General features: G+C 38.2%; 1 protein-coding gene across 12 annotated transcripts in view; it reads left to right on the forward strand.

The window, feature by feature from the left end:
* Nucleotides 1-25419, forward strand: part of KIF1B (kinesin family member 1B) — a 99012-nt gene that overhangs the window by 47474 nt on the left and 26119 nt on the right. For 8 of the 12 annotated variants that reach the window (XM_068915721.1, XM_068915723.1, XM_068915727.1 and 5 more), the window contains 8 exons: nucleotides 1495-1675; nucleotides 2334-2406; nucleotides 15340-15433; nucleotides 16198-16346; nucleotides 16988-17166; nucleotides 18226-18363; nucleotides 19128-19373; nucleotides 24725-24843. In XM_068915721.1, the coding sequence (XP_068771822.1) occupies nucleotides 1495-1675; nucleotides 2334-2406; nucleotides 15340-15433; nucleotides 16198-16346; nucleotides 16988-17166; nucleotides 18226-18363; nucleotides 19128-19373; nucleotides 24725-24843 (1179 nt within the window). The remainder of the gene's footprint in view (nucleotides 1-1494; nucleotides 1676-2333; nucleotides 2407-15339; nucleotides 15434-16197; nucleotides 16347-16987; nucleotides 17167-18225; nucleotides 18364-19127; nucleotides 19374-24724; nucleotides 24844-25419) is intronic. The other 4 variants (XM_068915730.1, XM_068915725.1, XM_068915728.1 and 1 more) reach the window with 1 other exon arrangement.

Genomic DNA, 25419 nt, shown 5'->3' on the forward strand with positions numbered 1-25419 from the left:
TTTCTCTTGGCAACAGTTTCTTTTCCTTTACTCTTTGCTGCACCAGCTGAAAGTGTACTTAAATATTCACTGCCACACAGCATCCTGCTTGTCCTTCTGCTTACCCTAATATTATTCTAGTACATTCTTGCCCAAGCCTATTGCCCTTGGCAGTCTCAGTGAGACAGAGCAGACAGACTGCCAGCTGCTGATGGAAAATTCCCAGCTTCCTGGCACAGCTAAGATGTGATTCTCTGCAGGAATACAACAGCTTCTCTTTCCTCTCATTTGGTTTCCCACTCAGTCCCCTACTTTGCTTTAGAAAGGCATGCAGAGGAAGGAGAGGAGAGAGTGACTTCCTTGAATTATTAGTTTTGGTCTGGCTGTATTAGAGAGTCCCTTTCAAATTATGATGCTTTCAAATTATGATGCTTTCTGTGTCCCTCCCCCTTTTTTCCAGTAGTTTAAAAAAAAACACCTCAGAATCATTTGCACCAAGTTGTGAGGGAGTATTTGCATGGAACAAAGTGTATTGAGTGAAAGAGGAATATTTTGTTGTTCTGTGCCTGTATATGGCTTATACTGAAAACTCTGACTTTATTGTTCAGCAATAACTTTCTTTAAAAAAAAAAAAAAAAGATTTTTTTTCCTTCTGCATCTAGACAATTGAGTTACTAAAACATTTTAGCGTCTTACATCTTCAATAGCCTATGCTTTAGCATTGTTTTCATAAGGACGATTTTGTTTCCTCTGGAGGTCTCTCTACTAGAATGACTTTTTTTTTTTTTAATTAAAACTATGGTAATATGTTCACTGGGACAGCTGAGGCATTTTGCTGTGTTCCATCAAGTGCATGTCTCGGGTGTTGTGGGCAACTGATGTCTCTAGGATTTAGTTGAAACTTGCAATATTATGTATCTTTGGCTCTTCCCTTAGTGAAATAGAAGCTATAAAAGGCTCCCATAAATCCCATTCATTAGAACTCAAGTAAAAACAGTACATGTAAACCACACTTAAAAAAAAAGAAATAAAGAAATAAAAAAGGAAGCACAGTGCATTCAGGTCTTTCAAGTCAGACTTTTCCAAGTTGAAAAATCTGAAGAAGTAGCTTTTGTCCATATTTTGACCCTGTCATTGGAAATTCTGTGTACCTCCTCCATTTTCTGGAGAAGAGAAGTGGGATTTAGCAATGTATTTTATTTACTGCAACTGTGTGTCAATCTCCAAGTCTATCCTTTAATTTTTAACAAAGTCTGCCAGAACATTAGATTGGTCCCCTGAGGTTCTGTCCTCCTCTGTGAACGTTTCTTCATATCAGCAGTAGGTTGTTCTGTACACACTAGGTATTCTTGCTTGTTTTCCTTGTCATCTAGTAACTTAAATGTGTACTGAAATCCTTGCTGGGCAATCCTTTCTTCTGCCACCTAACAGGATAAATAGTACTGATTGTTAAATTGTCTTTTCATTGATATTGGAACCCTTACCACAAAAGGTTAATCTTGGTTGCCGTTTTAGGCAATCGTATCATCATGGGTAAAAACCATGTCTTCCGATTCAACCATCCGGAACAAGCACGAGCAGAAAGAGAGAAAACGCCATCCGCTGAGACTCCCTCTGAGCCAGTTGACTGGACATTTGCTCAGAGGGAGCTTCTGGAGAAGCAGGGCATCGACATGAAACAGGAGATGGAGAAAAGGTAACAAAATAACTCCAAACTTTTACTTGAAAAAAGAAACAAACAGCTATAGATCCATTTGGCTGGTGTCAGTGTAAAACCCAAAGATAACGTCCACTGGTTTATATGGAAGGTTCTTAAATGAAGCTTCCACTAAAAAGCAGAGCTAGAGTACCCTTCCCTTTCCAACATACTCCAATGCTGGTTCTGCTAGGTAGTGTCTCTACTACCTGTAGTGAACGTTCAGAAGACTTGCTTATAATTTTACTTATATGTTTCAGTACTCTAGCTCCTTTAAAAATCCCATTTGACCACCTGCCACAGACCCTACAGACCAGCTCTGGGGGGCAGGATTGCACTGCAACTTCTAGGAAGTTTCAGTTCCTCTTTGGTACTCTAATAGACCTCCTATGTAACTGAAAATAAATACAGTGAATAGATCTAAGGGAATTCTCATTCCAAGTAAACTGAGACTTTTGGTGGTGGTAGTGCTTAAAGGAGGGCAGAAATTAGCATAGCTTTCATAGTGATGTATTGACAAAAAAACAGTTACCCTTTAAATGGAATGAGTTTTACTTTTGTCACTGTAATTCAGCTCACTCTGTTCATGGTATTACACCATATACCATATGAAAATAATAATCTCTTTGGCTACTTCTCTTCTTTTGTCCCTTTTCAGACTACAGGAAATGGAGATTTTGTATAAGAAGGAGAAAGAGGAAGCTGATCTCTTGTTGGAGCAGCAAAGGCTGGTATGTGTCCTTACTTCAGATTAACTATACCTTTGCCAAAACAGTAATTGCTGTCCTTGCTTATCTGAAAGTTTAGGAAACCTGCTTGGGTTGTCTGCACAATGCAGTTCTCCCTTTACTTTCAAATGCTTTGTGTCTACAGTGAACACGATCAGTGCAAGTGAACTCCTTCATGTTAATTCAGAGATTGAAATTACCAATGGAGAGGCATTAATCAATGCTTGTTGGGACAGGTTGGATTTTTTGAATTGAAACTTAAAGGGCATGGCTACACTCTTTGCCTTTTGAAGTTGCTTTTCAGGAATCTAATCAGCTGGTTTTTGGGGTGTTTGTTTTGGTTTTGTCTTGGAACACCAGAAAATACTAATTTTATGCTGCCAAAGAGACTTCTGGAACATTGATATGCTAGGTTTATTTTTTGGATAATGTCTCAAAATGTTGCTGCATTGTGCATGTTTTAACACTGCTCCCTCCCTCTGCATGGAGTTTCTTGTCAGGGTCTTAAGAGCACGTGTGCTGATGGTGAGGTTATGTCTAGGGAGCAAGTGTTCAAGGGGAGTGTTAACCCATTCAGAACAACGGGAATCCCTCCAAATGCCTAAATAGGAAATATGATAAGTCTGATATAGGAAGACTTAAGTCCTTTCGCAGCGAATATCTTATGAAGTGCATTACAAATAGAAATGCGTGTAGCCTATTCCCTGTGAATCTGAAAATATGACCAAGCCCAGGAATGAAATCTAGATTTCCGTAGGATACCTGAGTCTCCCATTTCTGTTAACTGTGTTGGGGTTGGGGGTGGGGGGGGGGAAGTGCTTGTTTTTTAGCTAGAGGGCAAATGTAGTTGTACCTTAGTTCCAATAAAAACTTTAAAATCATTATTTGCTTGTTTGTAGTATGAGTTTAAGACCTCTAAAAAAAATTTGGGTTAAATAGCATGTCTGGGTTTAAACCATAAAGCTCTTCCGTTTCTCCCAAAACCAGAATGGAACAGGGTACTGTGGCTTCCATAGGTAGAAGCTATATTGGTTTTCATTTATTCTATATTGTACAGTGCACTTAAAGCCTTCTGCATCTCTAATTATTCCATCAGAAGGGGTTAATGTCTTGAAAGGAGAGGAGTGGTTCCAGAGTTTGAGCCAAAGCAAAACTTAGTTCAGAAAGGAAGTTAGGATGTGGCTAATGTTATGTTTAATCTCTGCAATTTCATAATTGAAATTTGCATAGTTGAAAGTAGTACTGCAAAAACAAATTCAATGCATGAAAAGAAAAATAGTTGGAGTATGGAGTAGGATTTGGCTGTGTGTCCAAGGAGGTGCAAGTCATGGCATTACCTCCCTTAAATTTTGGTGAGAGTCGTATTAGGTAGCTAATCACATGAATTAAACATGTGAGAATTGGCTGTCTGGGGATCTGCTTCAAGTAAGGCTGTGTTTATAAAAGCCTTGTGAAGGGAGTTTGTTTTCCCATATACTTAAGATTAAGAAAAGGTTCTTTAAATAGTGAGTTATTCAATATGTGATAAAGCTACTGATTTATGTAAGCTTCTTTTATTTGTGCTGGGGTTATTTAGTGGACAAGGGTGGAAGACTATCCTACGTACTTTAGCAATGTAGATTCCTTAAGAGCAGCTTTCCTAGTTATAAAGGATTTTAATAGAGATCATTGGTCTATTGAGCAGTATCCTGCTTTTGACAGTGTTTAATAAGTGAAACTTCGTAATGCATCATGGTCATTTCTGTGCCACTGTATGAAGAGTCTGGGATGGACAGGATAAATATCTTCCTGATTCTAGATAGCAGTTGAATGGTGATCTGAAAATCTGGGAATGCATTTCGGGCCAATGTGCCTTAAAAGTGTTTACATCGCTGCAATATCCAGATACAGTATCGAGATTCTATGATTTACTGCTGTATAAGATGGATGTAGAAATATAAATATTCTTCTTGTTCTAAATTGGAAAATAATCTTGTCTATAATGTGCTGGCTAATGCTCTTTATCAGTTTAGTGCTTGGATGCCAACCAGTTTGGACATTTATTTGTTAGACATGCTATACAAAAATGATAAATGATACCTCTTTCCCCTCACAAATTTATAACTAATGTTTGCATTGCTGGCATTTCTTGAGAATAAAATAATTGTTGTTACATCCCTCAAATTGAATGTGAAAATGTGTTTATTAGAGCCAGAATTACCTTGCTGTTTTTCTTGGTCATTATGCCTTTGCAGTGACCACTTGGTATTAGAAGGTGGGTACATATATTAATTGGATTAGTTAATCTCTGAGTGCGTGTAGGACAGTGACCATATAATGTCTCACTATCAGCTTTTTATACACAAGACATGCTTTACCCATAAATAGTAATATGGTAAATATGAAACCTGTAAAAATAATCCTATGTAACCTGTGACATGATGTTCGAGTAGCTCATTTTTTGCCTTTCTGGACACAGCTTTGAATGCGTAGCTTGCACAATATATGGTATCTTCCTTCAGGGCATCTTTCATTTTTACTGCAGTATAGAGCATGTTAGATACTATCTCCTTAGGCCACAAATTTTGTCGGCCATAAGCTCATGAGGAATTTATATTCTGTTTCTAATTCAGTGTTTTCCTTGTATTTTGGCCTAAATTAAGATAAGTTGATTCTCTTTGCTAATCTTAACTACTAAAAATTACGTAAGGTCACAAGAAGCTCAGGTAACATGAATCTTATGCTATAGAGCTTGTTGACCATAGAGCGGAACAACTTTTTTTTTTTTGCTCCTTTTCATTGTTCCTAATATAGATTATATTGTACGCTCCACTCTTTGTGGTCTCTTACACAAAGTTTTAAGTTAGATCTAGGAACCTGCAACTTAGAGCCAATGACATGGATTTCTTTTGGTTTCAGAGTAACTGGCTATTATTGTTCCTGATTTTTCATGTGTTACAATTTTTCCGGTGAAGAGTATGAACGTTAGAGGTTCATTAGTGTTTGACTTGTGGATTATTGAAGATTTTATGGGTTCTAGTGGATCACATTAATATGTAGGATTCTTTGTTTGTTAAAGAGATGTCTTAAATTAATAATCCTTTTTAAAAAGTAGTCTGCCTTTAATTTCTGGTTGCAGTAGGCAGTAATGGATATGATTAACTTTTGGTGGCAGTATCCTTGAACAAACATTCCTAGCATATGGAAACCTGAAACACTGCTCAATAAAAGTGATTTAGCAAAAGATGGAAAACTTAACGAAGAAGCAAAACAAGCATAACTCTTAGCAAGTGTGTGGAAGCTCCAGGCTCTAGGGTTTGAGAAGAGGAGAAATCAAGGATACCAAATAGAGAATTATTAAAACATATTAAAACAATAAAAAGGTCATTACTTCTACATTCTTCTGACACTCGTTCTTCGGACAGTCAAGACTGTTAATGTTTTTTAAACTAAACAGGAAGGTGGCAAAGTGGAGGAAAAAAACCTTTGAAAAACTGATTCTGGATATCCCTTTAGCTTGTAGCACGTCTTGGAGTATGAACCACTGTCTTCCGCTGTCATAGTGGCACTTACAGTCCTTTTAACATTGAACCTTTCAGCTGCTTCTGTTTCATTTTTTTTCTTATCGTCTAACACTTCTCTGGCTGCTGTTGTAGTGAAGCGGATTCTAAACTTGAGCATCCCTGCAACCATGTGCAACGTTACTAACCAGTGTTAACCTGACTTATTCTGGCTGCTCATGACACCTTCTGTGATGGCTGTTGTGTTCACCTACCTGGGGAGGATTTGCTGAAAGAAGCAACAGCAGTAACCAAGGCAAATGTGTGTGGTGGGGATTTGCATGTCTTTGTAGCACGTGAGGTGCGACTTAAACTTGTGGGTTTTTTGTTCTTTTTTTTTTCTTTTGGTCAGGAACTTGGGTTTAGTTGATCTAATTGAAGATCTATATAAAGCTGATCTATGTACAGATTTTGGAAGGGATCGGGAGGGAAGAATTTAGATGATCTCCTCTTTTGAGTTGACAAGACTTAAATATAATGTTTATGAAAAGCTCCAATTTTGACAGTCCATGACTCTCGAAGATACGTTTTAATGTCCTAACACTCAAGTCTTGAGAGACTTCCTTATCACTTGTTCTGTTTTGATTTTTGATTTAGTTTTCTTTGCCTGCTACTTCTTGTTTAGCTTTTCCATTTCCTTACAATTTTAATTTTGGTTATTTTGGGGCCACTTCTTGATTTTTGTTTTTCCAAAGGATGCAGACTCTGATAGTGGGGATGATTCGGACAAGAGATCGTGTGAGGAGAGTTGGAGACTGATCACTTCCCTGAGAGAGAAGCTGCCCCCCAGCAAGCTCCAAACCATTGTAAAAAAGTGTGGCCTCCCCAGCAGTGGGAAGAAGCGAGAGCCTATTAAAATGTACCAGATACCCCAACGCCGGCGCCTTAGCAAAGACTCCAAATGGGTTACCATCTCAGACTTAAAGATTCAGGCTGTGAAAGAGATATGCTATGAGGTAGCACTCAATGACTTCAGGCACACTAGACAGGAGATTGAGGCTCTGGCCATTGTTAAGATGAAAGAGCTTTGTGCCATGTATGGGAAGAAGGATCCAAATGAGCGTGAATCATGGCGAGCTGTTGCCCGTGATGTTTGGGACACAGTAGGAGTTGGAGATGAGAAAATAGAAGATGTTATGGCCAATGGTAAAGGAGTAACTGATGTGGATGACCTTAAGGTGCATATAGACAAACTGGAAGATATTTTGCAAGAGGTGAAGAAGCAGAACAATATGAAGGATGAAGAGATAAAAGTTCTTAGAAATAAGATGCTAAAAATGGAGAAGGTTTTACCTCTGATAGGGTCTCCAGAGAAAGCTCAGTCAACCATAGCTAATGCGAAGTCTTCAAATTCCGCTTGTGTAGCGGATGTGGATAAAAAGCCCACAGATGACTTGAAAAGAAGCGAGAATGATGATCTTGCTAAAGAAGAGCGTGTTTCTCAGTTAATGGCAGGTGATCCAGCTTTCAGGCGTGGGCGATTGCGTTGGATGAGGCAAGAGCAGATTCGATTTAAAAATTTGCAGCAACAGGAAATAGCAAAGCAGCTTCGTCGACAAAATATGCCTCACCGGTTCATCCCGCCTGAAAATCGCAAGCCCCGTTTTCCTTTCAAAAGCAACCCCAAACATAGAAACTCATGGAGTCCAGGCACTCATATAATTATCACAGAGGATGAAGTTATTGAGGTTAGAATTCCAAAAGAAGACGATAAGAACAGAGATGAAAACAAAGAAAAAGAAAGTAGAGCTGCTTCTAAAGACCCTCAACAGCTTTGGAGTCTATATGGCCCCCAGAGGAATCAAGATAATATCCAAATTAACAGGCAGCAGTTAAATACACAGGCACAGCCTAGCAATCAGCAGCAGCCACCACCTCAGTTGCGCTGGAGAAGCAATTCTCTCAACAATGGCTCTCAGAAAAGCTTGCGGCGTCAGACATCTGGCTCATCTGAATCATTGCACTCCTACAGCGGGCAGCAGAACCCAGACCTGCAGACTTTCCAGCAAAAGCGTCATATCCACCAGCACCGCCAACCTTACTGCAATCACAACAATGGAGGCAGTGCAGAAGGCAATACAGCTAACTTCCACCCAAAACAGACTGACCGGCTTAACCACTATAACCAGTTTGTGACACCCCCGCGGATGAGGCGCCAGTTCTCAGCACCTAACCTCAAAGCGGGCAGAGAAACTACAGTATGATTAGTTGGCCAAGACTAGTTTGGGGGAGGAGGGAAGCAGGGATAATGCTGGCTTTTCATTAAGAAGGAGCCAGGATTGACTTTGCTCATGTCTTGGGTTTTGTTTGGCCAGGTAGAACTTGAGTGATTTGACACACAAACACAAGGTACTGGCCTGTCAGCTCCTTCAGTTTGCATGTGACTCTGGTGCAGTTTTACCAGCGTTGATTGGAAGAACACTCTGAAAAACTGTAAGAACTTTTCATAGACTAGAAGACTTGGAGGGAGGGATGTGGAGGGGAGAAGTTCCTTGCTAGCTCATTTACCAATTTTTTTGGTTTGTTTCTTGGAGTTTTTTTTTTTTTTCCTAATGCTGAAAATACTGTCTGGAACTTGTAAAGTTTTACCTTCCTCCTGTGTTTTTATGTAGACAATCAAAAGAGGAATTTAGTTTATAGCATTGAATGTTTCTTGTGACCTTTTTCTTAGAAATGAGGAAACTGATCATCAGATTTTAAAATTGATCTGGCTCTTCAGTATGGTATCTTCCACTCTTAACCCAAGTTTTTTAATAATCTATAAACCAAAAGTTGTTGGCTGACAAGATATGTGGCTTTTTGTAGATAGATAGAAATTTAGAAGAGCTTTTGGGTCACACAACCGTCCTACTCCCCGAGTAGAAAATATCTTTTGCCCTTCAGGCTAGGTTCATAGTTACTGGTATGAAATTGCTGTGGCAGTTAAACCTGCCTGAATGGAATTGTATGTTGGAATATACATGTGGCTGGAGCAATGTTATGGAAATAAGCTTTTTCTAATTCTCATCGTATCTCTAAGTATAATAGTTTTTAATTATTATACAGAGGTTATGGAAAGGAACTGGGATTTTTTTTGACACGCTGAATGGTGTAGTTAGATGCCTCAAAGAGCTAATTCTTTTTTTTTTTTTCCAGCTTTCTTGGGCTATGAGTCTGTGAGATGCTCTTGAAACGCTTATTTTTATGAAGATTTATAGATCACTACTCTGAAATGGTTGGGGTAAAGAAAGGAGAGTTGAATGGTTTAATCTTAATGTAATACCTCATATTAGTGCCTCTGGTCCTGGATTACACCACTGTTTCAGGGCTTGTTTAACAAAGGAGAAGATCACTTTGAGAAGAAAATAAGATTTGTTTTCCTTCTCCCCGCTCTCAAAGTGCAAATTACAATTTTTAACTTCTGTTTTAATCCGAAGGTGCCTATTCTTGCAAGTGAATTGTTGTAAAACAAATACTTCAGGTTGTTTCAAACAAATTACAGAAAAATGCTGATTAAGGAATAGCCTTTATAAGTTTGAGAATTTTTGGGAAGTCTCAATCTTAATTGTACAATTTCTTTTTTGTTTCTGAGCTTGAATTGAGCTTACTTCTAAAAATCTGTGGACTTAACTATAAGCCAACCTAAAGCTTTGAGTAAAACTTGTTTTGCCTTTGAATTTCACTTGAATACCTTTTTTTAAAACAAACTTGGCTACTATACCAGATCTGGTGAAATAGGTTCACTTTGCAGTGCATTTGTACAGTTAAAGGACTTGTGCTATTTTGCACAAATATACTTGATTTACTTGAGGTTGCTTATTTTTGATGAAATACAAGACCTACTGGTAATTGTTACTTCTGCATGTTTCAGCATAGCTTTAGATGAGTAGGAAGTGCCTCAACCTTACCTTCCATCTTATTTTTTGTGTCCTGTCCTACATTTTTATCCCTTCCTTTCCCAACTGTGCATAGTATAGGTGCTGGTTGCAACTCATAGGTAAGTGGCAGTCAGGCACCGTTTTTGTATTGTTTAATCAAGTGTCAGCACTGCAGTCTCTGCACATGTGCTCCTGGTAGGATATTGGCCCTCTGATACAGGAGATCCAAAGTCAATCCTCTGACTTTTCTGAAAGAATCATGTGGGCCCACCATTTGGGCCATTTTTATGGCAGCGTTAATTTGTTTGTCCAGATATGGCTTTGCCATTTGCATTTGTCTCGTGCTTTGGTTTACTTGAACAAAGGAAGTAAGACATCACCTCAAAAAATTCCTCGATTCTTCAAGGAAAAAAGCTCTATAGACAGGCAATACTTTCTTTGAGCTTGAGTCAGCATTGCAAAACGAATTTTGGGCTGCAAATAATGTTGTGGTGTTACCTTTATTTTAGAATTCCATTTTAGTAGTGTATTGCACTTTGTTTTGGTGCATGTCAAGGGTAATGTGTTCCCTTTCATATCCTCAAAAAGGCTCGGACCTTTTGAAAAATGCACACCCTGGAAATTCCTCTCAGCTCTGTAAGAATACTTGAGACAGACAGACAGGCAGACAGTTAGTCTGCATAGGGGTAAATGGTGAGTGAGAGAAGACCAAACCAATTTTCTTGTGAGCCCCCATGTATTTGTGCAGCGTTGTGGTTACCTGTGCCACATCGGCACACGATTGAGCGCCTAGTAATTTTGAAGTCCATGCAACTATGTGTACTGACAGGGAAAACTCCTGCTACTTAATGTTTAAATACTATACTGCAAAAAGTTTTTGCCAACTCCTTTTAGCTTAAAACTCTAAGAAACATCTGTCAACGTCTGGGTGATGATGATGAACAATAGGCTACCACCCATCTTTGTTGGCCCAGTGTTTTAGTGCAGCTCTAGAGAAACAACCCTGCTTGTTTTTGTTGTTCTGTATGATTTGACAAAAAAGAACAAGTAGTAGTCGATGTCAAAATGGAGTCCAGCATGCTCAGAGGCAGAAGCCTCCTGGCTTTTAAGAGTATGTTACAGAAATGAGACTTTGGAAAAAACTATAAAATTGCCCACTTCAAGAACTGAATATTAGTTGAAATGCAGTTCCTCATCTGAAAGAGAAACAGGGTGAGAACTTGTGGATCTCCTTTAACTATTCAGAAATATGCACACTTTTCATGTTAAATTCTGTGTTAACGGGGCTAATGAACACTAATACAGCTGCTTCCGTAGAAGGCTGTGTGAAAAGGCTTTTCAGGCTGATCATGGCATCCATGATGGGAGTGCTGTTTCAGTAAGCTTAATTGCCATTGCTAAGTGCTTTGACAGCTGGCTTGTATCCACCTGTGCTTTAGTGATGATTTGTTAAATATCCTTTAAGACTCGCTAGGGACATGTGGATTTGGGGGCTGGGGGGCAATGCATGCTACTAAAGCTCCTTTGATTCACTTCAGCATCTTTTCTCAAGCAATCTGAATTTAGGAATCTGTCAAATTAGAAGATGCTATTTGTATGAATGTGTTCAGCATAGTTTCAGTATCTCCCTCACTGTTTGTCCTAAATTTTATATGTTAAAATTTGATTCAGATACTTCCCTTTGGAACCACTTCAAGAGCTGCCAAATGAGAAATCTGTGCTGTGTGCCCATTTGTACTGTAAAGAAGGCAGTGAGCTGCCTTTTAATTAAATGGGATTTTCAGATCTGTTGTTTAAAAACTAAAAAACAAGTTTTGGATTGTCTTAAGAGCAAGCATCAGCTTTTTGGAAAGCAGAACTGGTTTGTATTGTAACAAGTGCTCTTTCAATAAACTATGAAATACTCTTGTAAGTGTCAGACTTGTCTTAGTGAAATGGAAATGAAACTTGGTTGTGGTCTTGTCCTGACTTTTGTTTTCTCATGGGTGTGGTATATTCTAGCTGAGTTAAATTTAATGTTTTTTTTCTTTAATTGTTCCTCACGCTGGTTCTTGTATGTCTGCCCTGATTGTTCTGCTGCAAAGTTATGTGAAAAGCAGCCTACACAGATCTATTTCTACTGTCGTAGAGTTTGTTTAAAAAAAAAAAAAAAAGTTATTCGTAGCTCAAGGGGATATGCAGGAAGCAGCCACGTGCACCGCAGCACCTTCTTACTCATCACCTAGGTCCAAAGAATAATTTAAGCTGTTATGGTATACTGTTCTGATTTAAAAAGCTATTGGTCTAGTCTGAATGTACTTTTTTTTCTGTTTTCAGAAAGTCCGTGATTAGCATGACCCTAGCTATTTCCATGCCCCTGGCCAAAATAGATTTTGCATTCCCTTCTTCCGTGTTCATGCAGCCAATGATCCCGACAAGTTTGAAGCTGTACAGCAGTATGCCGTGGCTTCCAGGCAGTCTGGGGCCCAGACCTTCAAGATAGCTTCCAGATGCAGGTTTTTCTTCTCTAGCAGTTGAGGCACCTTTATGTTATCATGTTACTAACAATTATGGGTGTATAATCGCTAATTAGATCTGGAAATGCTGCTCTGGGGAGCTGTCCAGTCTGTCAGTAGAGCAAACCGCCCCTTAGGACAATGCAGCCAGTGCCCCTTCTGTGTGAAACAACCAGAAATTCATCCGCTCTCTTTGGCTCAGTACTAATTATTTTTAAATACTACTGTAGTAGTGTTTAAATATACTGTAGTATCAAGTGCCAGGAGCAATCTTAGAGTCCTTTTTCTGCTTGTCGAAAAGGTACCTATTTCTTTTTTGACTATGGGAGAATAAACTTGAATTCTTAAAAATAGTAGGTGGTTTGGTGGTATGGAGATAATAGAAAAAATGGCTACTTATATTCAGTGTCTTTATATCTAGATATTTAAATATATAAAAGATATATTTACTTGGCTCACAAGTGAAAATATAGAAAGAAGATAACAAGAAAAATGTTTTTAAATGAATGTAACAAGTCTGGTTTTTTTCATGTTAGCAAGTAAAATTTAGGGTGGAACACTCCTGATTTTTTTTTATTTTTTTATTTTTTTTGACCCTTCCTTCCTGCAGCCTTTCAGTTTCTTCAGACAAATCTAATCAAAGGTCCTACCACTTTAAACGCTTCCTTCTTGGAGCTTTTCTCCAACACGTTCTTTATTCCTGGAATCCAGACACTCAAAATATAGCCTCAGATTATTTCTTTCAGACTGCAGGAAAACAAATTCTGTGCCCTTCCTTGAAAGTAAGACAAGCTTGCTTCTGTCATTTCGGAGCTGAACTCTTTTTATCTTGGTTTCAAATGTAATAGTATTATCTACATGGATAGAAAAATAATGAAAGAGATGGTGCCTTTATGTTAAAAGACTTTTTAAGGACACTTTGGGCATTCTAGAGCTATTGAGCTATTGATAAGTCTGAAACCTCCTCAAATATATAATATTTTTCTAGTGAATCATTAAAAATTTCAGAAGGCATATCTAAGGAGAAGACTTAAGTTTTCTCTGTGATTCTTTTGCTGCTAGGCTAAGATTTAAGAAACGTATCACATATACAGACGGATGTCCTCATACACTGTTAGTATGCAACCATCTCTGAGGGAATGGAGCAGAAACAGCTAAAGAAGGAGCATTTTAGCCGAAAAGAATTTCAAAAGGAAATTCAAAAATCAGAATGTGGCCCTTATACAAAGGCATTATATCTTCAATACTTTGGTCTTTTCTAAATATCATGGGACCTGTAAGGCTCTTAACTTACTGGAAATTTTGCACTTTCAGCGTGGTGTTGTTCTAAGAGCACAGCTGCCAACTTTTAATGCTATCTCCAGGAAATCTTATTGCAAAGCTTAAAGAAACATTCAGATTTACCTCCTTTCCAAATACCATTCCAAGGTCTTTCTGGCTGAAGCTGTGTTCAAATTTGATGTGATCGCATTGTGACTCTGAAGTCTTGCACTGGCAGGAAAACAAAGAATATAATGGGAGGCCTCTGTAAAGCTTTCCCTCTATGACTGTTAGACATAAGATTGTCTACAAGAAATGCGTTGGGGAAGAATTTGAGGATTTGGGGACTGTGGAAGAGATAAGGCTGGAATGCAACACGAGTGACTTCAAGAATTCTCTTAAAGATCTCTAACGCTTTTAGTGAATTGCTGTTGCATATCTGCCTTTGTATTCCTGTTTAAAAACCCTGAGAAGCCAGTTTCATTTGTCTCATATATGCTAAAGGATAATTTTAAAAATTAAAATATAGTAGTGAGGTAGGTTCTGGGACCTGAAGTGCTGTGACTGTATCTGTTCTAAATATAGCTTCAAAGAGTAGTAACTAGTGCAAAAAACAGAACGATGGGAAGCGTTTGTTTTACCAGCAAACAATAAAGGTTATAAGGCTGTAAGGGCATTTATTTCAAGGGGTGATTATCCTGAAGAGGAAGAAAATGATCTTACATAGAAAGTACTGCCCAAGAGTTACAGCACTGCTTCTGCACAGAACTCCCTGCATGCTTTACAGGGCAGACTGACTGTTATCTCCTAGGAATTGTTCACATTGGCAAGCTTCTGCAGAAATTGCTTTCTTCCCCCAGTGCTAAGATCTGTGCTTCTCCCTTTCCAATTTATGGGTATATCTGACCGCTTTCCCTGATGGACTTTGTCAAGTGGCAGCTCCTGAAAAATGGGATCCAAACATTTCCAGCAAGATGAGTTTGAATCTTTGACTATGACTTATTCATGTATTTTGTAAACATATATATATACACACCTGGGGAGCAGGGCCATAAAGTATTCTCCAAAAAAGGAAAAGGCCTGATTGGACTTCTTGGATTCCTTCAATATATTAATGCATGGAACAGGTTTAGAACAAACATTCTGCCCTAAATAAGCTCAAACTTTTTATTTTGGAAGTGGTATTTTTTTCATCTTCCTGTGTATTAAATATACATAGGAAAGAACGGTACTTACAGCATAAGAAGAGAACCGAATTGAAAACAAAATGTCTTTATTCTCAAACCTGAAATGAATTTTATTGTATCAAAAGGCAAATCGGTAGCGCTCGTAATCCTTGTGTTTGAGAAAAAGAAGGTGAATAATCTTTCCCTTTTTAAACTTACTTCTATACTGTTTCTGACTCTCCCACCTCCCCTGAAAAAGCCAAGCAAGTTCCCAAGAAATCTGCTTTTTCCTGTCTTTAGGGAAGAAATCCTAAACCTTCCATCTTACAGATATCATGAGCATGGATATCTGATGATTTAAAACAAACAAACAAACAAAACATATCTTAGTTGTATTGGTCTCTCTTTGGGACATCCTTGTCCTCTCTCTTTCTGTTTTTCAAGAAGAGATTCTACTAAAACAATAGATGTTGGTATGTGACCTCAGGGCTAATGGAAATGTCTTTATATATCTATTCTGTTTATCTGTCATTTCATCTAAAGTGTCTGTGTGTCTCTTCACTGTACTCTTTGCTTTTGTCTGTCCTCCTTCTACACGGTATCTCCTTTCTCCCCACAGGACTATGAGAGTAAGCTCCAGGCCTTACAGAAGCAGGTAGAGACTCGATCCTTGGCAGCTGAAACAACAGAGGAAGAAGAGGAAGAAGAAGAAGGTGAGTTTGAAACTAAAAATGCTTTGAACATAACCAAGCCTAAAGGAACAGTTGCTATATAATGACTCTTGCAATAGATGGAAAACTTGCTTTGGAAACCCATGAAGCTCTTCATAACCTCTAATCCTGTAATTTCCATAGTGTAATAATGTAAAATACCTTTTCATAGAATAGATCCCACATAAGCAGCAGATATACATCCCTAAATTCAATCGAGACACAGATTAATCTAACCACAAGCTTTGATTTCATGGTCTTGAATTGGAAGGAGTCTGCATATTCTTGGTTCTAACTGAGTTCAGGTGTCTTAAACAACACTACTAATGTATTTGTTTCCTTGTTTTGTTTTTGAGGTTTCTTTTTCCTCCTTGGTAGGAATTTTTATAGTGTGTGCTGTGAGGTTATATCTCTGTTTCTGGACAGTAGATAGAGAGCTTTGTTATTCCCATAATACTTGCTTGCTTCCAGCATTTCAGCATTTGGTTTTAATTATTGCTAACTAATTAAAAAGAGGAGTAGCATTTGTTTTGTTTTGTCTGCTCTAAATCTTTTAACTTGTTTTGTTCATTATGTCTTCAGTGCAAGTGGTGAAATATTGAATCTAGTTTTTCTCATTGAATAATAAAAATGCAAGTTTTAGTTTTCTGTTTTTTACTTTCAGAAAAATTGTTTACAATTTGATGACACAGTCCTATTAGATAGTGCATGTGGTGATTTAGAGAAGAAGCCACGGTGTTTAATTACTCTTTCTTTGCTCTTTCCAGTGCCCTGGACACGGCATGAATATGAACTAGCTCAGTGGGCTTTCAGGAAATGGAAATTTCACCAGTTCACTTCATTAAGGGACCTACTCTGGGGAAATGCAGTGTATCTGAAAGAAGCCAATGCAATCAGTGTAGAGTTAAAGAAAAAGGTAGAGCCATGCAGAGTATCTTTTTGAATATTCTGACTCATTGATATTGACTGTGTAATCCTGCTTCAAATACTCAGTTATTTGTCGTCTTTAAAATTACATGTCTCTTGCTTATTCTTTTGAGTTTTAAAGGGTTCTGAAAATGATGAGCCTCTAATTAAGGCTCCTGACTGAATGAATATCCCATGCAAATCTGTCTGATATATTCTCCTGTTCTTCACTGCTTTCATGCTTCTTTCATGCTTCTTTCAAGCGTATGTATGTGCATGTTTCCACAGGGTCCTGTCTTTTTCTTTTCACCTTTAACTTAATGTGGTCATTCCTCTTTCCAAGAGAAGAGAGGTGGGTGCTTCTTCACTATCCTGCCATAGTGTGTGCTAAGAAAGGTCTACCGTTTTCTAGACCTCTGGCTTTGAAGATAAGAGCAAGATATATCTATTCATCTACAAAAATACTTTTTTTTTTTTTGGTGACACTATGAGACTAAAAATCATGTGACTTAACAAAACTGGATCTGTTCTCAGGGATCGAAGTCAAACTGGTTTTGTACTTTGCCTTAGGTCATGTCTCTGTCCTGTGTTTGTAATGTTGCTCTCTGTGATTTATCTGAACTAAAGCACGTTTTCTTTTTCTTCGTTCAGGTGCAGTTTCAGTTTGTTCTGCTGACAGACACCCTCTACTCACCACTGCCACCAGAACTTTTGCCCACTGAGATGGAGAAGACACGGGACAACAGGCCTTTTCCCCGGACTGTGGTAGCTGTGGAAGTCCAGGATCTGAAGAATGGAGCAACGCATTACTGGTCCTTAGAAAAACTCAAGTATGTAAATGTTATTGTAGAACCAACTTATTTATATGCAAGGAGCTATTGCTGTTCTTTCTCTTTGTTCTACTCGTTTTTCTCTGTCTCTACTTGTTTTTTTCTCTCCAAATGCCAACTTTTCAGACACTGCATTATGTTATAATACTAGCTTTACGGATTCTTTAAACGTGCATTTGTTCTCCAGCATTTCACCTAGCTTCCACGTTAACCTTATTAACTTGGACTTAAATTTTTTTTAATCTCATGGGGCTCATCACAGCTCATCTCTCTGCATCAGTGTTTTCAAGTTCCTTTAATTTGCAAGGTTTTCTTCCATTTCACTTTATATAACCTAGCACTATAGGACGCAATATATACGCTCAAATAAAGAGGATTCTGCTTCTTCTGAAACTCCCCAAATTCTGACTGTCTGTAATTTGAAATAATTAATTTCATCATATTCTTGCAAATATGCACAAGACACTTGTGTTTTCCCCACTCACTTTTGTCAAAATGCTGTCTGTAGAACTTTTTTCTCTTAATAACTTCTGCAAGAGAAAGATGTTGCAGTATGAAACCTCTATTTTCCTCAGTTAAAAAAAAAAAAAAGTGTATAATGGATTTGCTTTGCTTTTGAGTGAAAATGCTAATGTTTCTGGAGTGGTATGCAAAAACTCTAGAACTGCTCATCAATATCACCTATTGATTTGGAGGGAGGGGGGAAGTAAGCAAAAATGTGCCAAAATTAGGTGTGAAGGAGGAATTTTTAGAAGCTTGAACTTAATCTGAGATCTGCATACTCTTCTGCAGTGACCTTGCCTCACTGTGGTGTGGGCTTAGCCTACACAATTTTTCCTCGAACTGCTACCATGTCAGAGAATTGGTGCAGAACAGTGTTCAGGCTCTTCTGTTCTTTATTCTCTCTTTTCTCTGTGTACTTTTCAACAAAGTTTTATTCTGTCCCTGAATTCATCTCCCTTATTTAGTATACTTGATTTTAGTGTATCTTTCTTTGTATTCTCCATTTTTTTTCCCACTCTGCATTATTTTTTGTCCATTCTGCTTTCTTCTATGCAGGCAGAGGTTGGAGCTGATGCGAGAGATGTATGACAGAGCTGGGGAAATGACATCAAATACACAGGATGAGAGCGAAAGCACAATGACTGGCAGTGACCCCTTTTATGATAGATTTCATTGGTTCAAGCTCGTTGGAAGGTATGTGATGATAATCACTGTACTAGGAGTTGAGATAACTCTTGGCAGTTCCTGGATGGGCTTTATTTTTAATATAATTGTCAACTGTTTAGCCACTAGTGTCAGTTGTGTGTGTTGTCTTTCAGGGATTTTTGGTAGACTTGATCTGTAGTAAAGAGGATAAAACGCTCTTCAGAACCTTGTCAGTACTAGTGTAACTTTGTAGAATCTGATTCCACTGGGCCCTTCATAAGTTCTAAGTTTATTTATTAAAAAGGTGCCTAGCTACGTTCTGTTTAAAGTCACTGGAGGTGAGCTATGAGACTATGAATAGTACTGGAAAAACTGCAGGGAAAAGTGGCCCAGGGCTTTATTTATGTACATGATTCAAACAGTTGGTCACATTCTTTGGAAATACTGAATGTCTGATGAGATTCTTTAATGTTTTCTGATGTCAGCTGCATCTTCACAATTTTTTCATTTACAAAAATGCTATGTGTTGGAAATAAGTATTATAGCTCTATTGAATGGATGTGCTGTCAATATCTGTATGATCAGCCTTGTTTGTATTCATTTTTCATTTGCTTTCTGCTCAATCCAAGGACACCCTCATACCTGACTTTCTTAGCAATCCCTTTCCTTACGTTTCATTCCAGTCCAGATGGTTTGAAGGCTTTACTTGTTGTTCAGGTGGGCTCTGTGCTGATGGCAACGGCTGCCTGTTGAATGAAGCATTCTTCCTTCCCCTCACTATGTTAATCAGTATTCCGTTAACTGATATCTAGCTCCCCCATTTTCCATGGCTGCGTCAATGAGCGTCTTGCTGATCGCACACCCTCCCCTACTTTCTCTACGGCTGATTCCGACATCACCGAACTGGCTGATGAACAGCAGGATGAGATGGATGACTTTGACGAGGCCTTTGTGGATGATACTGGCTCCGACGCTGGAACTGAGGAGGGATCGGACCTCTTCAATGATGGGCACGACCCGTTTTACGACCGGTCCCCTTGGTTCATTTTAGTGGGAAGGTTGGTGAGGTTATTGTGAGAATGGCCAAAAGGGACCAGCTCTTGCTGTAGGCTGCAGTGGCTTTGCCTCATTTTGCACAGAATATCTATCAAGCCAATCAATAATAGTCATATACGTAAATTGGAATTGCCAGAGGTTGAGTGCAGTTTAATGTTAAGTTTCAGGTTCTACTGTCAGCGAGTTTGATGGTCTAGATAATAATTGAGAAGATAATCTTTAGATCGGACAACACGAGTGAATATATCTCGGATATATATCCATGATTGAATTTATCTCAGATAACTGCCACGTAGAATGAATGTGTTTTTTGCTTGTGTATACTAGTATTTAAGCCTTATTCATTCGAATGCCCTACTTGGCCAGTGCAAGATCACTAAGTAGTATCATAGTACATAATTTTCTTCTCTGAAAGATAATCACAGAATAGAGCATAAATTTGTTAAGTCCAGTCCAATAAATCTACTTTTGGAAAACTCATCTACCATCCTTTGTGTCTGATGAGAGAAGATAGCAGGAGGAGGAAGAAGAATGGCCCTTTCTGGATGAGAAAGAGTGTTATTTGAGGTGAATTGGCTCCTTAGATTATGTATGACTCTCAGTACCATTTATTATGTAGCAAAAGATCATCATCATTAAAATTCATTTTATCAATGCTTGCCCCATATGCTATTTTGGTCAGATTTTTGAAACCAGTTTGCGTAACATATTTAAGAGTATTACCTATTTTACCAGTCTAGATATGATTAAGGCGCTATCTGACCTCAGTCTGTGGTGTAGATACTAAGGACAGCAAGTTGCATTAAAAAAAGTGGTATTTCCCACTGTTTCTTCAGTCTTACAAAGAGCTAGTAACGTGCAACTCATGACAAGAAACTGAAATAATGTATATAGTTCCCCTCTGTTCTGCTTCCTCTCCTCAAATATGCTTTTTTCTTGGATGATCATGCAGTAAGCCAATCTACCTGTTAAACCAGCAAGGTAGGCAATCACCAGAGGTGTCATGTGGAAGAGGAGGGTGAGACTCTGTGGCTGGTGAAAGGGAGGAGCAAATAACAAAGGACCAGAGCTAGACTTATTCTTTTCAAGACTGTAAGCAGGAAAGACTTCATGATCAGGAAAGTGGAGTCATTTTCAGTTTCCTCAAATGCAGGAAACTTAATTGTATTATTTGTAGAAATGGGACCGTTTGTCCTTTCAAAAAGTGGAGGAAAAAAAAACTGTTAGATTCGTTCAGCTGTATTGTCTAACCTTACTCGTTGTCTACAGAGGACCTACTTACAAGTTGTGATTGGCCTTGGAACTTCCTTCATCCAGTCTTTAAAAAAAAAAAAAAAAAAAAAATTATAGTTACTAAAGATACAAGGAACTGGAATAGTCCTCTTTGAGCTATGAGGCTTTTGTGCCCTTATGTGCAATATCTGATAATGTGTTTTTTTAATTTTAGTTCTTCCAGGTTGATCTAACCCACAAAAGTCAGTGTGGGGAAGCCATCTTAACTGACTTGGTAGTGGTTGTCAGCTAGCTGTAGCATGTGTGCGCTAACTGTAATGGCTAGATCTGCTTTCTTGTAACGGTGCCAGCATACTCAGCGTTTTTTGCTATTATGCCTGTTCTTTCAGAGTGGGGCCCTCAGTACCTGGGGAAAAAACTGAACTATTCATCTTCATTTCACAGTTCTGCTACCCAAGTTCTTCAGGAAGTACTGCATGACTGGAGCAAATGCAGTGTTTAAAGAAAACAGTTGTGCTTCCTAGCAATTACATAACTTGCTTCCTGTACCGATATATTGGAAAGAAAACTGAGCTCTGTCTCTATATATAGACTTACAAGGTTGCAGCGGTAAAACTAGCCTGAAACCATGTAAACGGCACATACTAAGGAACTCTACTTGGGTTGTAGGTTGTATTGATGGATGAGCGTATAGTTTGTATTCTCTCTGAACGACAGCTGAATCACTTTGTCCTATTGGTAGATGAAGTTCAATCTGTTTTTCTTTTGTGCTGATTCTGGCAGCAGACCGCTGTTAGTGCGTTACCACCACTAAGTACAAGCAATTGTCATTACTCGGTATCTCCCAGCATGAGAATCCTACTTTTGAACAGTGTGACTTAGAGTTTTCAGAGACTGTGTCTGTCTAGACAGATTTTGCCTGGAACGCAAGGTAGTGTTCAATTCATAATAAAACCAAAAAAATTAATTTTCTTTAACAACTGTGCACTGCTTTATATGGTGTGGAATGTATGGAACAGAAAGAGGGTAACTTTCTCTGTCATCAACGGTGATGGGTCAGGTCATGAAAGAGAAGAGGAGGAGAGATTGATCATGTAGCTATCCAATTCCTTGGGCATCACAGTATTATTTTCCTGTACTTTGGCTGCCTTTTATTTGAACTATAATTAAGGAAAAAAAACAAAAAGAGCTGGTCCCTTTAGCCATCTCTTCTGGCATGCTGGGGGATGTCTTTAAGTCTGATTCTATTTAATGGTGTGACATATCAAGCATTTGCTATTTTTAAGGGAGGTGGGAGAGGGTCATGAGATTTTTTTTTTTTTTAATCCTGAATTGATGTGTTCATTTAAAAAAATACTTGTCATCATTCTGAGTTCTGTTGTTTTTGTTTTGATTAAAAAAAATTGTTCGTTAAATTTCATTTCTAGTTTTGTTGTGAGTATGCCATTTTACCTCACCAATCTTTCTGCTAATACAGCTCCCCCTCTTTCAGTCTGCTGTGCTAAGGTGCAGGGGAACACTTACATATGGGGTGTTTGGGGAGTGGGACAGTCTTCCCCGGTGTGGGGAAGAGGAGGAGGAGAACCTTAATCTTTCATCCACTCCTAACTTGGTACTGTGTTATGATGAAGCAGGTGGAACAGCACCGGAAGGCAGTATTGCTGCATAAAACAGCTCTTTTCTCTGTACAGCAAGTGTGCTATTGCTCTGCATTCTACAGAAGGTATCCAACACTTTCTTCATCAAACAGGAAGCTTAAGACTTCTTGCGTTATGTGCTTTTCTTTCTCTAAGTTAAAATGATTCCAGTGAGTTGGGTAACCGGGTGGAAGGAACTGAAGGGAAGATATGAAATATTTTTCTTGGGGATTGTCATTTTACGGAGGTGACTGAATTGCAATTGCTAATAAAGCTGAATGCTTTTTGCTGTCATATGTTGGATAGCGTCTTGGGAACTTCAGCAATGGGCATATAAATATTATTTCATTTTCCATGTAGTTAATGTTTTTACTTTCTAGTAGTTTGGCTTTGGAGGAGGAAGGCTTCTGTAATGACTGCCTGTATTAGTGAAACTGTCTTTTATTGTATACATACTGATACAAGGCTGTTTAGATCCCTTTCTGCTAGGAAAAGTGTCTATTTTCCCTGGCCTAAAACATGATTTTTGAACTGCATGCTTTTTTCCTGATGAGCATATAACTGCGTACCTTCTGGAGCTCCATCCCTGGTCCAGTCCAAGTGAATGGTTCCAGTTTGTTACTGGAGGGGGCTGATTTTTGGCTTGGTGGGGTTCTTTTTCAAATGAACACCACCTGAGATTTCAAAGCTGAAAATTAAAACCAACCGACAAACAAAAACACCCTTCCTATTTTATTACTTTAAATTTAACGTCTTCTCCCTTACCCTCATTTACCAGTGTTTACCTCACTTTGGAGCAGACTGAAAAGGAATTAGATCCTAATCTTAGACCAGTGTTAAGTTGCTGTTGCTTTTTGTTGTTGTTTGTTTTTTTTTCATATTTTGTTTTGTTGTTTTTATAGCTTTATTAATCATTCTCTTCTCTATTGCCTTTTGTCACCACTTTGTTTTTTAGTAGAATTGTTTTCATCTCTTTGGTTCACAGTTGACACCTTTTTGATCACCTTCTCATTTCAAAATAATTCATTCATGTGGGAACAGGCATGCGAACCCAAGGAGGAACTTACTTTTTCTAACTTTGGTTCTTGGCTATTTGTTGCAAGGAATTGAGTCCAGATCAATCTTGTCATGTTCACTATACAAGTTGTACAGCACCAGACAGAGGCAGTGAACAACTTTTATCTCTCTCTGTCCTGATTTGTGATGCAGGACTTACCCTACGAATGTTTAATAATAACAGCTATAAATGAGGAATTAAGTACTCTTAATAATAAAGACCAATAAAAAGAATTGTGAGGAGCAAATCCAGTTAAATAAAAGAGCAGTATTTCTGTAGAATTTAATTTGCATAAATTCATAAAAATTACATACCTAATTGGTTAGTTGCTCTTAATTTAGTGACTGGTAAAACTATTCTGTGCATCACAGCATTCTTCTGAATTCTGAAACAACTCATTTAAATCAAGCCTTCTGTTTTTTCCCCTTGTCAAGAACTATCCCTGACCTGACTTGTTAGGCTTCTGCGCGTTTAAAGCTCTGTTCAAGCTAATCACACGGAAGCATGGTATTTTAAGAACTTTTACAACTCATTGCAGAAATTTAAAATAACTTCATGACATTGGGCTAATTTATTAGGCTAATTTAAAACTGTGTACAATAAAACTTGTTAACTTTCTGTCCCAAAATAGACCCTACATATAACTTTATACAATTTTAAAAGTTAGTAAATGTCAGGATCTTCTAGCACTGGCCTTAAATGCTGCTTTTCCTGTTGTAAACAGTAATTTCTCGATGATTATTCTAGAACAGTGGGGCTTTTTTAACAAGTAAATGTAATAAAATAGTCTTTATAGCTAAATATTTTCATAATTCTATCCATATGCTCAGTGAATCTTCCAAGAAATCTAAAGGATGGCTTATGGTTCATTGGGGATTTTTGATTACTCCGTGTCTAGTGTTATCAAACGTATATGGAAGAGAGAAAATTCAGTCAAAAATCTGTTTTGAAGAGTGTTTTTATATGTTCAGTAAAATTGTTGAGGCTGTGTGAACACAGTAGATGATTGCCCTTTTAAATTGTCACTTCAAACTATGCTGATAGGATGGAAAACTTAAATAATACCTTAAAAGAACTTCTACCATCTTGTTTACCATCTTGTTAACTCTGTTTAGAACTGTAGTGCATCTAAAATTATCTTTTATAAAGCCATCATCTTAAATGTCGTCTTCATATGCTTTATAACTCACTAATATAGGCCCTGTGTCTCCAATGTACCCTGGTTTAGAGTGTTTTGTGTCTTCCTTAGTCAGCCTTGACACTGCTGAAGAGCCCTGTGTGGGCGACATGAGCACAGTGCAGGTCTACCACCTGGAATAAAGTAGCCTGAAGACTTGTGTGTCCCATTAGCCAACCAAATACCGCAGTCTGGTTTTGCAGATGATGGCCTAATGCTGTTTTTGTTTTCTTTCCTTCCTATTACCAGAGCGTTTGTATACCTGAGCAATCTACTGTACCCAGTGCCTCTTATTCACAGAGTTGCTGTTGTTAGTGAGAAAGGAGAAGTACGAGGATTTCTGCGGGTAGCAGTGCAAGCTATAGCAGGTGAGATACCCAGTGGCTTTTACATTGCAGCTCTTTGGTATGCCATGAATAGCTGCAGCTTTAAAAACAACAACAACAACAAAACTTCTCAGACATCCTCTCTTCCCCTCAAATAGGAATAATTTGAATGTTGCAAAGTCCCAGAACACTTGCTTTTCCTTATTAGGTTACTTTTGAAGGTCTTTTTCATTGGTGTAAAGCATGTGGACCAAACGTGGATAAATCTTGAAATAATGACAGCGATCAGAGGCTTTAAAAATTACAATATTGACCACTGAAGTTTGGTCAATATTGTAAATTGTTAAAAATTACAATATTGACCACTTTTCCACTGTGGAGTGGGCTGGTTGAATTTTATTCTTGGTGGTCTCATCCATTTTGGTGAGAGCACAGATACTTCCCATAATTTGTGTACTCTTTCTACCAGTGGCTAACTGCCAACATTTCTTTACTGTTTAGGTAGGGTAACCCTGGAAGTTTCACTCTCCATGGGAACGTATAATGAAATCGCAGATTCTGAGGACTCTGTAAGAATCACTCTGGCAGGGACTAACACAGCAAATGAAATAAAATCTA

This window comes from Struthio camelus, chromosome 21 (genome assembly GCF_040807025.1).
Source record: "Struthio camelus isolate bStrCam1 chromosome 21, bStrCam1.hap1, whole genome shotgun sequence".
Lineage (NCBI taxonomy): Eukaryota > Metazoa > Chordata > Aves > Struthioniformes > Struthionidae > Struthio > Struthio camelus.